This window comes from Dendrobates tinctorius, unplaced genomic scaffold (genome assembly GCF_039654945.1).
Source record: "Dendrobates tinctorius isolate UK_male_01 unplaced genomic scaffold, ASM3965494v1 ptg000004l, whole genome shotgun sequence".
In the NCBI taxonomy this organism is placed as follows: domain Eukaryota; kingdom Metazoa; phylum Chordata; class Amphibia; order Anura; family Dendrobatidae; genus Dendrobates; species Dendrobates tinctorius.
Window position 1 is genome coordinate 42,698,185 of NW_027361672.1, and position 12,497 is coordinate 42,710,681.

The following is a 12,497-nucleotide window of genomic DNA, read 5'->3' on the forward strand; positions in this document are numbered from 1 at the left end:
TACCTCCCTCAGCAGGAAAGCCGACTTGACGCAGCAGCCCCCATCCTGCTTTCCCTCCTCCTTCTCCTGCTACAGTGTCTGCACACAGCACACATGCATGCGTTCCCGCCCTCTTAAAGGAACAGTGTGCTGTCCTAAAGTGTCCCCAGCCAATGACCCTAAGGGACATGGGGCTGCTTTTAGTTCCTTGAGCCACTTTGTAGCCAGTGGTGACGCTAAGCAGGGAAAAATTAGAATGGAAATAGGGAGACACCAGGATTGCTTCACTTCATTGTCAAGATCATTGCAGTCTCTGATGATGGACAGCCAACAATCATATAGTGATGGCATATCATAAGTTTGAGATGAGAAAACCTCTTTAACCTCAACTAAGTTTGAAGATGTAAATAAGATGACCCAGAAGTTCATGTTACAAAAGAAACAGCATGAAAAGCATCTTTAATCAGATATGGTTATATTTGAAGTCATATACCTGACCTTAAACAAATGGCATTTTACATAATTTGCATCAAAGAAACAAAATTTGCAAATACAACATATTAAAATCTTCCTTCCACTCCCAACTCCGCTATCGCCAAGATGCCAATTTTCTTATGTAATAGGCTGACTTCTGTCTGCGTCAGGGTGTGCTCCATGTGTCGATATTTAATTCGGTAACAATGGCTGATTCTCTTGGTCCTGGAAGAGAAAGAAAGTCAAACAGTTAGAAATTATATAAAGACACCATTTCAACATTTCCACCACACTGAAATACAGACTACAGTCAAGTTCTGGCACTAACTATAGAACTGAGGGTAGATAATTCATGAAATTGGAATTAGTGGGTGTGAGATAGAGAGTTTAGATTGTGAGCCCTATTCGAAAAAGGGACTGATGAAATCTCTGAACAATTGCAGAAAATGTTGTTTCTACAGAAATTAAAGAAACATATCTAGTGCAAGTTTATAAATAACTCTGCTCTTTTAAGATCATAAAATCTAAAAACGACAGAATCCCTTTAATAAGATATGTCTCACTGTAGGGAATAGGAAACTCTCTACAAGGCCGATATAAAAAGTCAATTTTTTGACTACGGCCAGGGAGGAAATCCAGAAATTTTCTTTAAAATATAGCATGAAAAGCACTCAGCATATTGCACACACAGAATATAGCAACATTCTGTGATCACAGGGAGTCTGACTGCCATGACACCCACCAGTCTTGAAAATGAAAGGGCGCCCCAACTTTTGCATCAATTTCACAGCTTTTTCTTGTTCTAAAACTTTTTGCCTATCGATGAAACTTTATGCCCAATGTGAAATGATCTCTTTTGGTGAAACGAAGAATTCAGCAAAATACACAAACATTGTTAGACTTGTTTAGCAAAATTAAGAGCTTTTTTATTAAAAGAAATCCTAATTTAACAGTTCATCATTACAATTCATTAACTTGAGTAGAAATTAGTACAAAATATGAACGCCTTCTACTTCTCTCTAAATAAACAGTTTCTAGGGTATTTCATACATGTCTGATTACATAGTAATGTAAATGAGTCAAAAGTACAAAAGTTTAGTCGAAAGGAAACATTTCTACTTTTTTCAATGAAGTTTATGAAGTGATCAAACTTTTAGGCAGATGGAGACACAGATGGAAGTCAATATCCATTAACCTGCTGAATTTGTGTTGCGAGCTAATTATTTAGTCTCTACAACAGACCACTTTTTGCTGGGAGCGCCACATTGCTATTTTTAATTTTATAGTCCAAATTATGTACCAGGCAAAAAGCGGGTCATCGACTAAAATCTACCAAATGTTTTAGCAAGTTTACGCAACTATTTTTCTTCCATAAGGCTTCCCTTATATTTCAACAAACACTGAAATCAAATTTTAGATGAAATGCCAGGAGCAGATTCTGTTTAATCATGAAAGTCATCAGGAAGCCCATTAAGTTTGACGCAATTTGAGTAATAGACATTAGGACAGTAAATGAGACTAAACCAAGAGGAAATGGGGCAGACATAACCCATGAACAAAATAAGCAGACTTTACAGAAAATAAAGAAAAATAACATTTTCCTTTTATTGCCTTCCCAACATGTTCTTCATATGTTAGGTACAAGTATATAAAGAATGGTTCTTACACAGCAGGTGGTGGATGTGTTACACCAACCAAGGCATCTAATCAGTTAGGGGCCCTGTGTGACTCCATGATCTCCCCTGACTTCCCACAAGTTAACTAGTGGGTACCAATGGGTTGTCAGCACAGACTGGGACCTACTGAAGACTCCACCTTAAGCCGCCAAGTTAATAAACTTTTTAAATTCTGACAAAAATAGTCTCTAAACGCCAAATTATTAACATTTGAGGAATTGTATTTTTTGTTTTTCGTCAATAACCAGTACCACTCAACAACCATTTTTATTTCCTATTTCCATTTATCAATACATTATATGGTAAACTAAATGGTGACATTTAAGAAGATCTGTGCCCAGACTTCATAATACTGCAAATATATTTTTTAATAGATCACTTAATCCTGATGAGGCTGGTTTTGTAACACTGATAAGCCATTTCAGAATGACTATAAAATATTCAAAATTAAAAAGTCAAGCCAAATAGTGAAAAATATCATGTGTCCAAGTGTATTCAGTCTGCTCACACCCAATTATTAACTATGGGGGTGGATCAATCATGCTTTGGGATTGTGTTGCAGCCAGTGGCACAGGGAACATTTCATGGGTAGAGGGAAGAATGGATTCAATTAAATTTCAAAAAATTCTTGATGCAAACATAACACCATCTGTAAAAAAAAAAGTTGACGTTGAAAACAGGATAGCTTCTACAAATGGATAATGATCCTAAACACACCTCAAAATCCACAATAGACTACCTCAAAAGGTGCAAGCTGAAGGTTTTACAATGGCCCTAACAGTCCCCTGATCTGAACATCGTTGAAAATCCCACAAACAAGAGTTGAAAGACTCTTGGCTGGCTATAAAAAAAGTTTACAAGCTGTGATACTTGCAAAAGGGGGTGCTACTAGATACTAGCGAATTATTCAAATTTGACAGGTCATTCGAATTTCACAAAACTTGACACAGATTAGATTTGCATTGAACTGATCATTCCTACCTATATGGCTATGATGCTGGCAAAATAAAATAGCTATAGTTCTTGGAGAAAAAGGGTGAAATCAAAACAAGGGATTTGTTACAAAGAGTTATTTAGGAATGCTTAGACCTTCATAGTAGGAACATATCTGGAAAGCCTGATATAACAATTTACGCACAATTGATCTAGAATGACAGGAAAAATAGAGGAGAAAAATAGAACACCTGGGGTAAATATGGAGAGGAATAAATGGAGTTTGATAACTATCTTATGTCATTCTAGATCAATTGTGCGTAAATTGTTGGAGAAACATTGGTTCATTTTACAAGGAGATCCTCTTTTGGCCCCAATGATTCCCGACAAACCAAATATTATTTATAGAAGAAATAGAAGTTTAAAAAATTTGATAGCACCAAGTAAGATAACTCAAAAATATAAAACATCATATGAAAATGATAATGGCAGCTGGGACTGTTTTGCATGTAAAATACCCAAATGCTTGTGTTGTGAAGTGATTCAGGATAATGCAAGGAATTTTCATTCTAACACCACTAATGAGACATTCCAGATCAAGCATAGGGTTACTTGTCAGTCCACATATATAATCTATTTGTTGGAATGCCCTTGTGGGCTCCAATATGTGGGAAGGACCATTCAAACAGCACATGCAAGATTGAACAAGCACAGACAGAACATCCGTTCGGGCTACCAATTACATAGTGTTTCCCGACATTTTGCAGGGAGTCATACTAAGGATCCAGGGAAGATAAGATTGACCATTATTGATCATATCAAGGAGTCTGGTGATGAGAGGCTGAGTAACCTTATTAGAAGAGAAAGTTACTGGATGTTTAAGTTGGGGATGTTATATCCAGAGGGACTCAATCTCACTATAGAAAAAGTCTCCAGGTAGGGTCAACAGTTCAGTGATTATGATTGATTTCTCTTTTTATGTGTAAATTGTAAATTTTTAATAAGAAAAAAATTTTCAAAGGGAAGAAGAGAGGAAGGGAAAGGAAGAGGAAAGAAAGAAGAGGGGAGGAAAGGAAAAGGAAACATTTTTTTTTTTTAATTTTTTGAGAAGTGTTTTTTTTTTTTTTTAAAAAGGGGGTTGTTGTTTTATGGACTATTGATGTGGTTGAATGTTGTAATCTGCAATATGTACAATGAATCGTGAATAAGTTTTTTTAATGGTTTTATTGGGGATGTAATAGGTTAACGTGTAATACTAAGGGGAGGTTGCATAGGACTGTGGGTTGTTCCAATTGGGGCTACCTTTAAAGGCTGTAACAATGGATGCTTCCTTCATTCCACCTGTGGAAGACGGCTGTGACCGTGAAAACGCGTTGTGGGTATTGGATTAAGATTAAAAGCTGAGTTTCAAACTTTTTTATTGGTCTTTGCCTCTCCTTTAGCGCTCCTATAGACCGCTTTTTTTGCGGCACTATGCTACTATATTTGTATTGATTGTAAAGAACACCCTGCAGTTAGACAAATTGACTTCGCTTTATATATAGCTGTCATGCTTGGCCATGCATGATTTTCATTCTTCGTTCCATTCCATTTTTGTAAAAATGAATAATTTGAAGGAATTTATATTAATTTGGAAGAACATATTCTGTCATATAGCAATATATAGCACTAAATAAAAAATTCAGCAGACCAGAGGGACCTAGAACATCTAGAAAATAGCCTAATTTCAGTTCAATAAAAATGTGTGACAAATTTGCACATTTCAAAATATTTTAAGAATCAAAGATGATTTTGATACATGACAACCCTACGTCAGTGTTCCAGAGGTCACTCTTCATACATCTTAGTGATGCTGACTGGTAAAAGCAATCGCCCATGTCCATGTAAATGAATACAGTGAATTAACCCCTTAGTGACAGAGCCAGTTTGCAGCTTAATGACCATGGCAATTTTTACAATTTTGACCACTGTCACTTTATGAGGTTATAACTCTGGAACGCTTTAACGGATCCCGCTGATTCTGAGACTGTTTCTTTATGACATATTGTACTTCATGTTAGTGGTAAAATTTCTTCGATATGTCTTGTGTTTATTTATGAAAAAAACGGAAATATGGCGAAAATTTTGAAAATTTTGCAATTTTAAAACTTTAAATTTTTATGCCCTTAAATCAGAGAGATGTATCACACAAATTTATTAATAAATAACATTTCCCACATGTCTACTTTACATCAGCACAATTTTGGAGGCAAATTTTTTTTTTTGTTAGGAAGTTATAAGGGGTAAAATTTGACTAGTGATTTCTCATTTTCAACACAAAATTTACAAAACCATTTTTTTTTAGGGACCACATCATATTTAAAGTCATTTTGAGGGGTGTACATGGCAGAAAATACCCAAAAGTGACACCGTTCTAAAAACTAGACCCCTTAAGGTGCTCAAAACCACATTCAAGAAGTTTATTAACCTTTTACGTGCTTCACAGGAACTGAAGCAATGTGGAAGGAAAAAATTGACATTTAACTTTTTTTTGCAAAATATTTACTTCAGAACCAATTTTTTTTATTTTCACAAGTGTTAAAAGAGAAAATCCACCACAAAATTTGTTGTGCAATTTCTCCTGAATACGCTGATACCCAAAATGTGGGGGTAAACCACTTTTTCAGCACATGGCAGAGCTCGCAAGGGAGGGAGCGCCATTAGACTTTTTCAACGCAGAATTGGCTGGAATTGAGATCGGATGCCATGTTGCATTCGGAGAGCCCCTGATGTTCCTAAACAGTGGAAACCCCCAACAAGTGACCCCATTTTGGAAACTAGACCCATTAACCCCTTAACGACCAGGGGTATTTTTGGTTTTGCATTTTCATTTTTCCCTCCCCTTCTTTCCAGAGCCATAACTTTTTTATTTTTCCGTCTATATGGCCATGTGAGGGCTTATTTTTTGCGGGACGAGTTGTACTTTTAAATGACACCATTGGTTTTACCATGTCGTGTACTCGAATACAGGAAAAAAAATTCCAAGTGCGTAGATGCTAAATCTGACCTGCCATTATGATTCTCCAGGTCATTACGAGTTCATAGACACCAAACATGTCTATGTCCTCTTTTAGCGAAGTGGTGAAAAAAAATTCCAAAGTTTGCTAAAAAAAAAAAAAATTGCGCAATTTTCCGAGACCCGTAGCGTTTCCATTTTTCATGATCTGGGGTCGGGTGAGGGCTTATTTTTTCCGTGCCGGGCTGACGTTTTTAATGAAACCACATTCGTGCAGATACGTTCTTTTGATCGCCCGTTATTGCATTTTAATGCAATGTCTTGGCGACCAAAAAAACGTAATTCTGGCGTTTTGAATTTTTTTCTCGCTACGCCGTTTAGCGATCGGGTTAATGCTTTTTTTTTATTGATCGATCGGGCGATTCTGAACGCGGCGATACCTAATATGTGTATGTGGGATTTTTTTTACTGTTTTATTTTGATTGGGGCGAAAGGGGGGTGATTTGAACTTTTAGGTTTTTTTAATTTTTTTTTATTTTTAAACATTTTTTTTTTACTTTTGGCATGCTTCAATAGCCTCCATAGGAGGCTAGAAGCATGCGGAACCCGATCGGCTCTGTTACATATGGGCGATGGGCAGATCGCCCATATGTAGCAAATTTACTGCTGTGCTTTCAGCGACGACCACCGGGTGGCGCTGAAAGCCATATGCCTGGAACAACCATAGAGGTCTCATAGAGACCTCTGGCTGTCCAGGCAACATGACGCTGACCCCCGATCACGTGACGGGGGTCAGCGATGAGGTCATTTCCGGCACGGCGGCCGGAAATGCTATTTAAATGCCCGCTGTCAGCGGGATTTAACTAGTTAATAGGCGCGGGCGGACGGCGATTCCGCTTGCGCCTATTGCGGGCACATGTCAGCTGTTCATAACAGCTGACATGTCCCGGCTTTGATGCGGGCTCAGCGCCGGAGCCCTCATCAAAGCAGGGGAGATGTCTGATGACGGACAGTGTCCATCATTGGACATTAAGGGGTTAAGGAACTTTTCTAGATGTGTGGTGAGCACTTTGAACCTTCAAGTGCTTCACAGAAGTTTATAACGTAGAGCCGTGAAAATAAAAAATCATTTTTTTCCACAAAAATGACCTTTTCGCCCACAAATTTTTATTTTTACAAGGGTAACAGGAGAAATCATAACCCCACAGTTGTTGTGTGATTGGTCCTGAGTACGCTGATACCCCATATGTGCGGGTAAACCACTGTTTGGGCGCACGGCAGAGCTCAGAAGGGAAGGAGTACCGTTTGACTTTTTCAATGCAGAATTGGCTGGAATTGAGATTAGACGCCATGTCGCTTTTGGAGAGCCCCTGGTGTGCCTAAATAGTGAAAAACCCCCACAAGTGACACTATTTTGGAAACTAGACCCCTTAAGGAACTTATCTAGATGTGTGGTGAGCACTTTGAACCCCCAAGTGCTTCACAGAAGTTTATAACGCAGAGCAGTGAAAATAAAATAATTACTTTTTTTCCTCCAAAATGATAATTTAGCCCGCTATGTTTTATTTTCTCAAGGGTAACAGGAGAAATTGGACCACAAAAGTTGTTGTGCAAGTTGTGCTGAGTACGATGATACCCCATATGTGGGGGGAACCACTGTTTGGGCGCATGGGAGAGCTCGGAAGGGAAGGAGCGCCATTTTGGAATGCAGACTTTGATGGAATGGTCTGCGGGCATCATGTTGCGTTTGCAGAGCCACTGATGTGCCTAAACAGTATAAACCCCCCCACAAGTGACCCCATTTTGGAAACTAGACCCCTGAAGGGGCTTATTTAGATATGTCGTGAGCACTTTGAACCCGCAAGTGCTTCACAGAAGTTTATAGACGTAGAGCCGTGAAAATTAAAAATAATTTTTTTCCTCAATAGTTTATCACAGTGATCAAAATGAATGAATGGATTTTGCCAGCCGGCAGATTTGCGGTGGGCGCACTGCGCATGCGCCCGCCATTTTCTTCCAGATCCAAGAAGGCGGCGCCCACTGGAGGACGCCGGCGGGACAGAAGACCACCAGGAGGGAATCCAGGACCACCGGGAGGTACAGGGTGGGGATCGGGGACCCTATTTCTCTCTCCTCTGATGTGCGATCACATCAGAGGAAAGAGAAATTAAATGCAAAATCGCGGCTTTTTTTGACGATCGCCGTTATAGGGTTAATAACGGCGATCGCAAAAGCGGGGTCGGTAAAAACCGACCCAATTCATGTTCTCTGGGGTCTCGGCTACCCCCGGCAGCCAAGACCCCGGAAAAAATCCGACACTGGGGGGCGCTATTTACTTACTCCACAGCGCCGTGAATTAACGGCGCTGTGGTTTAAAGTACCCTTAATTATCGCCGTTAAAAGGCGTATCGGCGGTCGTTAAGGGGTTAAATTGTGCCTATAAAACATATTACTACTTTACTTTAAAACAATTACTGCTGAAAACCATAATCAGAACTAAGTTTGTTTGGTTTGTTTTTTAATAAAATATTTCATATACAAAATACTAAAAGTTTTTGTCTTTCTCATTTTCTTTGTTGATTCTTTCTCATTTTTCATAATCCTCTTATTTTCAATTTCAGATCTGTAACTCAAAAGAAGTGTCTGATATTAATCACATTGGTTGTGAAATGTTTGTAGTCTCTGTGCCCATCTTTGACTACTGGTACTCATCTGCATCATTTGCTGTTTTTTTTTTTTTTTTTACTTTAAACATAAAAACATACAAATTCCATGGCTGGACCGTCAGAGGCATTGTGCCAATTTATTGGAATGTTGTAGCTCAGTATCTGGTCAGTTATATATTCACTGTAACTCATCCATTACAATTAATCACACAATCTGTATGTAAATAATGAATACAAAACATATATAACACTGAAGGGCAAGGATGTTACAAACTAACTATTTGACTTTTACCTAAATTACCGCATTTTTTGGACTATAAGACGCACCCCAAATTTTCAGAAGGAAAATAGGGTAAAAAAAATGAATGTGTCAAATGGGGATCCATCTTATAGTATGAATTCAGCTTACCCAGGGGATCAGCAGCCCTAGTAGAGCGGAGTCACAGGAGATGTTCGGTGGTCCGGCGATATGACTCCCACCCCAGGTTGGTGCGGCACGTGCGCTGGCCTCAAGGAAATCCCATCCCAGGCTGATGCAGCAGGTTCAGCAGTGGTGCTCTGGGCACCACTGGCATCTTGTGAAAGCCCAGAGGCCCCGCATATCCATTGCTCCAATGCGGTGGCCTCCGGGAAATCCCATCCCAGGCTGGTGGGGCAGGTGCAGCAGGTTTGGCGGTGGTGCTCTGTGGTGCGGGGGGCTCCGCCGGCATCTTGTGAAAACCTGTATGCCCTGCATGTCCATTGCTGCGATGCGGTGGCCTCCGGGAAAATGATCACCGGGCAAAGCATACTCAGATGGAGATCTCGGCAACAAGATCTCGTCCCGAGATCTTGGGACGAGATCTCATTGCCGAGATCTCAACCTGGTCATTTTCCCAGAAGCCACTGCATTGCAGCAATGGACGTGCAGGGCCTCCGGGCTTTCACAAAATGTCAGCAGAGCCCCCCCGCCCACAGAGCACCACTGCCGAACCTTCCACACCAACCTGGGAAGGTAGGGTGATCATCGTCAGGCAGCGTAGGACTGGGATCACCGCAGAAGCACCTGGCTCCTGCTGCAGCCACAGTATTTGTAAGTATATTCTGACTATAAGATGCACCCCCATTTCCCCTAAAATTTTTTGGGAAAAAAGTGCGTCTAAGGCTAGTTTCACACTAGCGTTTAAACGACGTGCGCACGGCGCCGCTAAGCCACGCCCCCTGCCGGCTCCCTGCCCGCCCCTTCCTGTTATCGCCTCCTCCGAGCTCAGAGGGCTGCATGCGTTATGCGCACCCTATCTTTAGCATAGGGTGCGCAGGCCGTGCGCAACTATGAATATAGCGTGCGCTGCGCATTTTTGGAGGTGCGCCGTGCGCGCCGAACGCAGCATGTTGTATTTTGGCGCGCACGGCGCACATTCAAAAATGCGCAGCGCACGCTATATTCATAGTTGCGCACGGCCTGCGCACCCTATGCTAAAGATAGGGTGCGCATAATGCATGCAGCCCTCTGCGCTCGGAGGAGGCGATAACAGGAAGGGGCGGGCAGGGAGCCGGCAGGGGGCGTGGCTTAGCGGCGCCGTGCGCGCGTCGTTTAAACGCTAGTGTGAAACTAGCCTTATAGTCCGAAAAATACGGTATTCCACGGTGAGGCTCTGTTGATGGAGAGTCAGACATGTTCATTATTAGTATAGCAATAATATTTGGTGTTCTGCAATGAGATCCCTCGAATGAACCTTGTAGCCTCATGAGATGCTGATCATTTAAACCTTGTACTCGATGATCGCAGTTGTAGCAAAGTATTACTACTCAAAGTGGCATCTAACTTATACGAGTTAAGTATAAATGCTTATTAAATTTAACCTGCACTAAAAGTACCGTATTTTTCGGACCATAAGGCACACTTTTTTCCCCAAAAATTTTTGGGGAAAGTGGGGGGTGCGTCTTATGGTCGCAATATACTTACATCTGTCCATGGTTGGTGGCTGGTGTGAGTGCCGCGGGACTCTGTGGTGCGGTGGTGGCAGCAGGCTGTGCTCCGGTGCAGGGGTAGCGGCTCTCTGTGCTCCGTGGGGGGCTCCGCCGGCATTTCCTCGAAGCCCGGAGGCCTCCGCACATCCATTGCTGGCTTCTGCCATGTTGCGGTGGCCTCCGGGAACATGGACGCTGGGAAGATGGCCGCCGGTCCGGGGACGGCGCATGCGCTGGTTCAGAACTCGTCCCGAGATCTCGGGGGACGAGATCTCTTTGCCGAGATTTGAATCTCGTCTCCGGGCTTCGAGGAAATGCCGGCAGAGCTGCCGCCCCTGCACCGGAGCACAGCCCGCCACCATCCTCACCCCACAGAGCCCACCTGTCCCAGCTGGCCCAGCCCAGCTGCCCCAGCCCAGCACAGCCCACCTGCCCCAGCCCAGCCCAGCTGCCCCAGCCCAGCTGCCCAAGCACAGCCCAGCTGCCCCAGCACAACCAACCTGCCCCAGCACAGCCCACCTGCCCCAGCAGAGCCGCCGCCACCGCACCAGCCTGAACCACTAAATGACCCTTGTGACCACTCCTCCACCTGTGCCGGATCTCTTTCCAGGTAAGCTGAATTTGGACTATAAAACGGACCCCCATTTGACACATTTTTTCCCCTATTTTCCTTCTGAAAATTGTGGGGCGTCTTATGGTCCGGTGTGTCTTATAGTCCGAAAAATACGGTAATCGGCACCGACACTAAATACAACAATAATTCAGTTGTGTAATAATTAGAAATAAAAACAATTATTGAAAAACAATACACTGTGGTACAGTTATAAATGAACTACTACATGAAGCTCAGCTTGTAAAAACGAATGATATAAAATGTGAAAATGAAAATAGTATATGACATAAGAACTGATATTGACTGAAATGTCATAATAACCCTAAAGCGAACATACACTTAGGTCTCATTCGCCTGACTTTGTAGCCAGTACTATGGCACAAGATATACCTGTGGTAATGTACCACAGAGAAACCAAAATTTTCTGTGCCGCTGTATGAATCATCTGTTTGGCACTGTATTCACTCTTGGGAGCAACTCATGACCAGATGTGGTATCACACAGAGATATCAGCTGGTTGCTGCAGATTAGGAAAATGGACCTGCATTGAACAACTGAGTGAGCTGACTTATGTTTCCAACTTAGTTCAAGAACGAGTTGCATATGAGTTTTTCTGCATTTGTACAGCAGGTACAAAGTAGCTGTATCCATTGTTGTAGATCAGATAATGACATAAAATAACAATTGGAAGTGCCCAAAAAACCTGTAAACTGGTACCTCACTATCCAACCTGTTGTGCCATCATGGATAGAACTTTATTCTAAGGGGCATAGGTGAAAAAAGGAAAACATTTTTTATGTTCGGCTTTGTCAGAAACTTTAACCCCCTCACTCCTCCAAACAATTTATATGTTTGTGTAGCCCTTTAAAAAACAAGCTAGTTGATCCCTTTTTTAACCCAAAACTGCTCCAGCAGTGAAAATAATTGCGTTTTTGAAGTTAAGTCTGGAAGTGCACTGGGGTGTGACAATGCACTTCCAGCTGTATTCCTTGCATAGCATGACATTCTACATCACAGACAATACTACTACCTTACAACCATGACTTTAATGAAAATTACTTAAGCAAGATTGTCAGTGCAACACCATAACTAATTCAGTGCTCCACCAACAGCAGCACTGAACCACCAATATATCACTACACTCAGTGGCGGATTATAATGAGGTCAATTTGGGCAGTTGCCCCGGGCCCAGTGGGGTTAAGGGGCCCACA

At 41.8% G+C, this 12,497-nt stretch overlaps 1 protein-coding gene across 1 annotated transcript in view; it reads right to left on the minus strand.

Annotated features, from left to right (window-relative positions):
- Nucleotides 1–437: 437 nt before the first annotated feature.
- Nucleotides 438–12,497, minus strand: part of FARS2 (phenylalanyl-tRNA synthetase 2, mitochondrial) — a 478,466-nt gene continuing 466,406 nt past the window's right edge. Inside the window, 1 exon segment of the mRNA XM_073567345.1 lies at nt 438–678. Coding sequence (XP_073423446.1) covers nt 540–678 — 139 coding nt within the window. The 3' untranslated portion in view covers nt 438–539.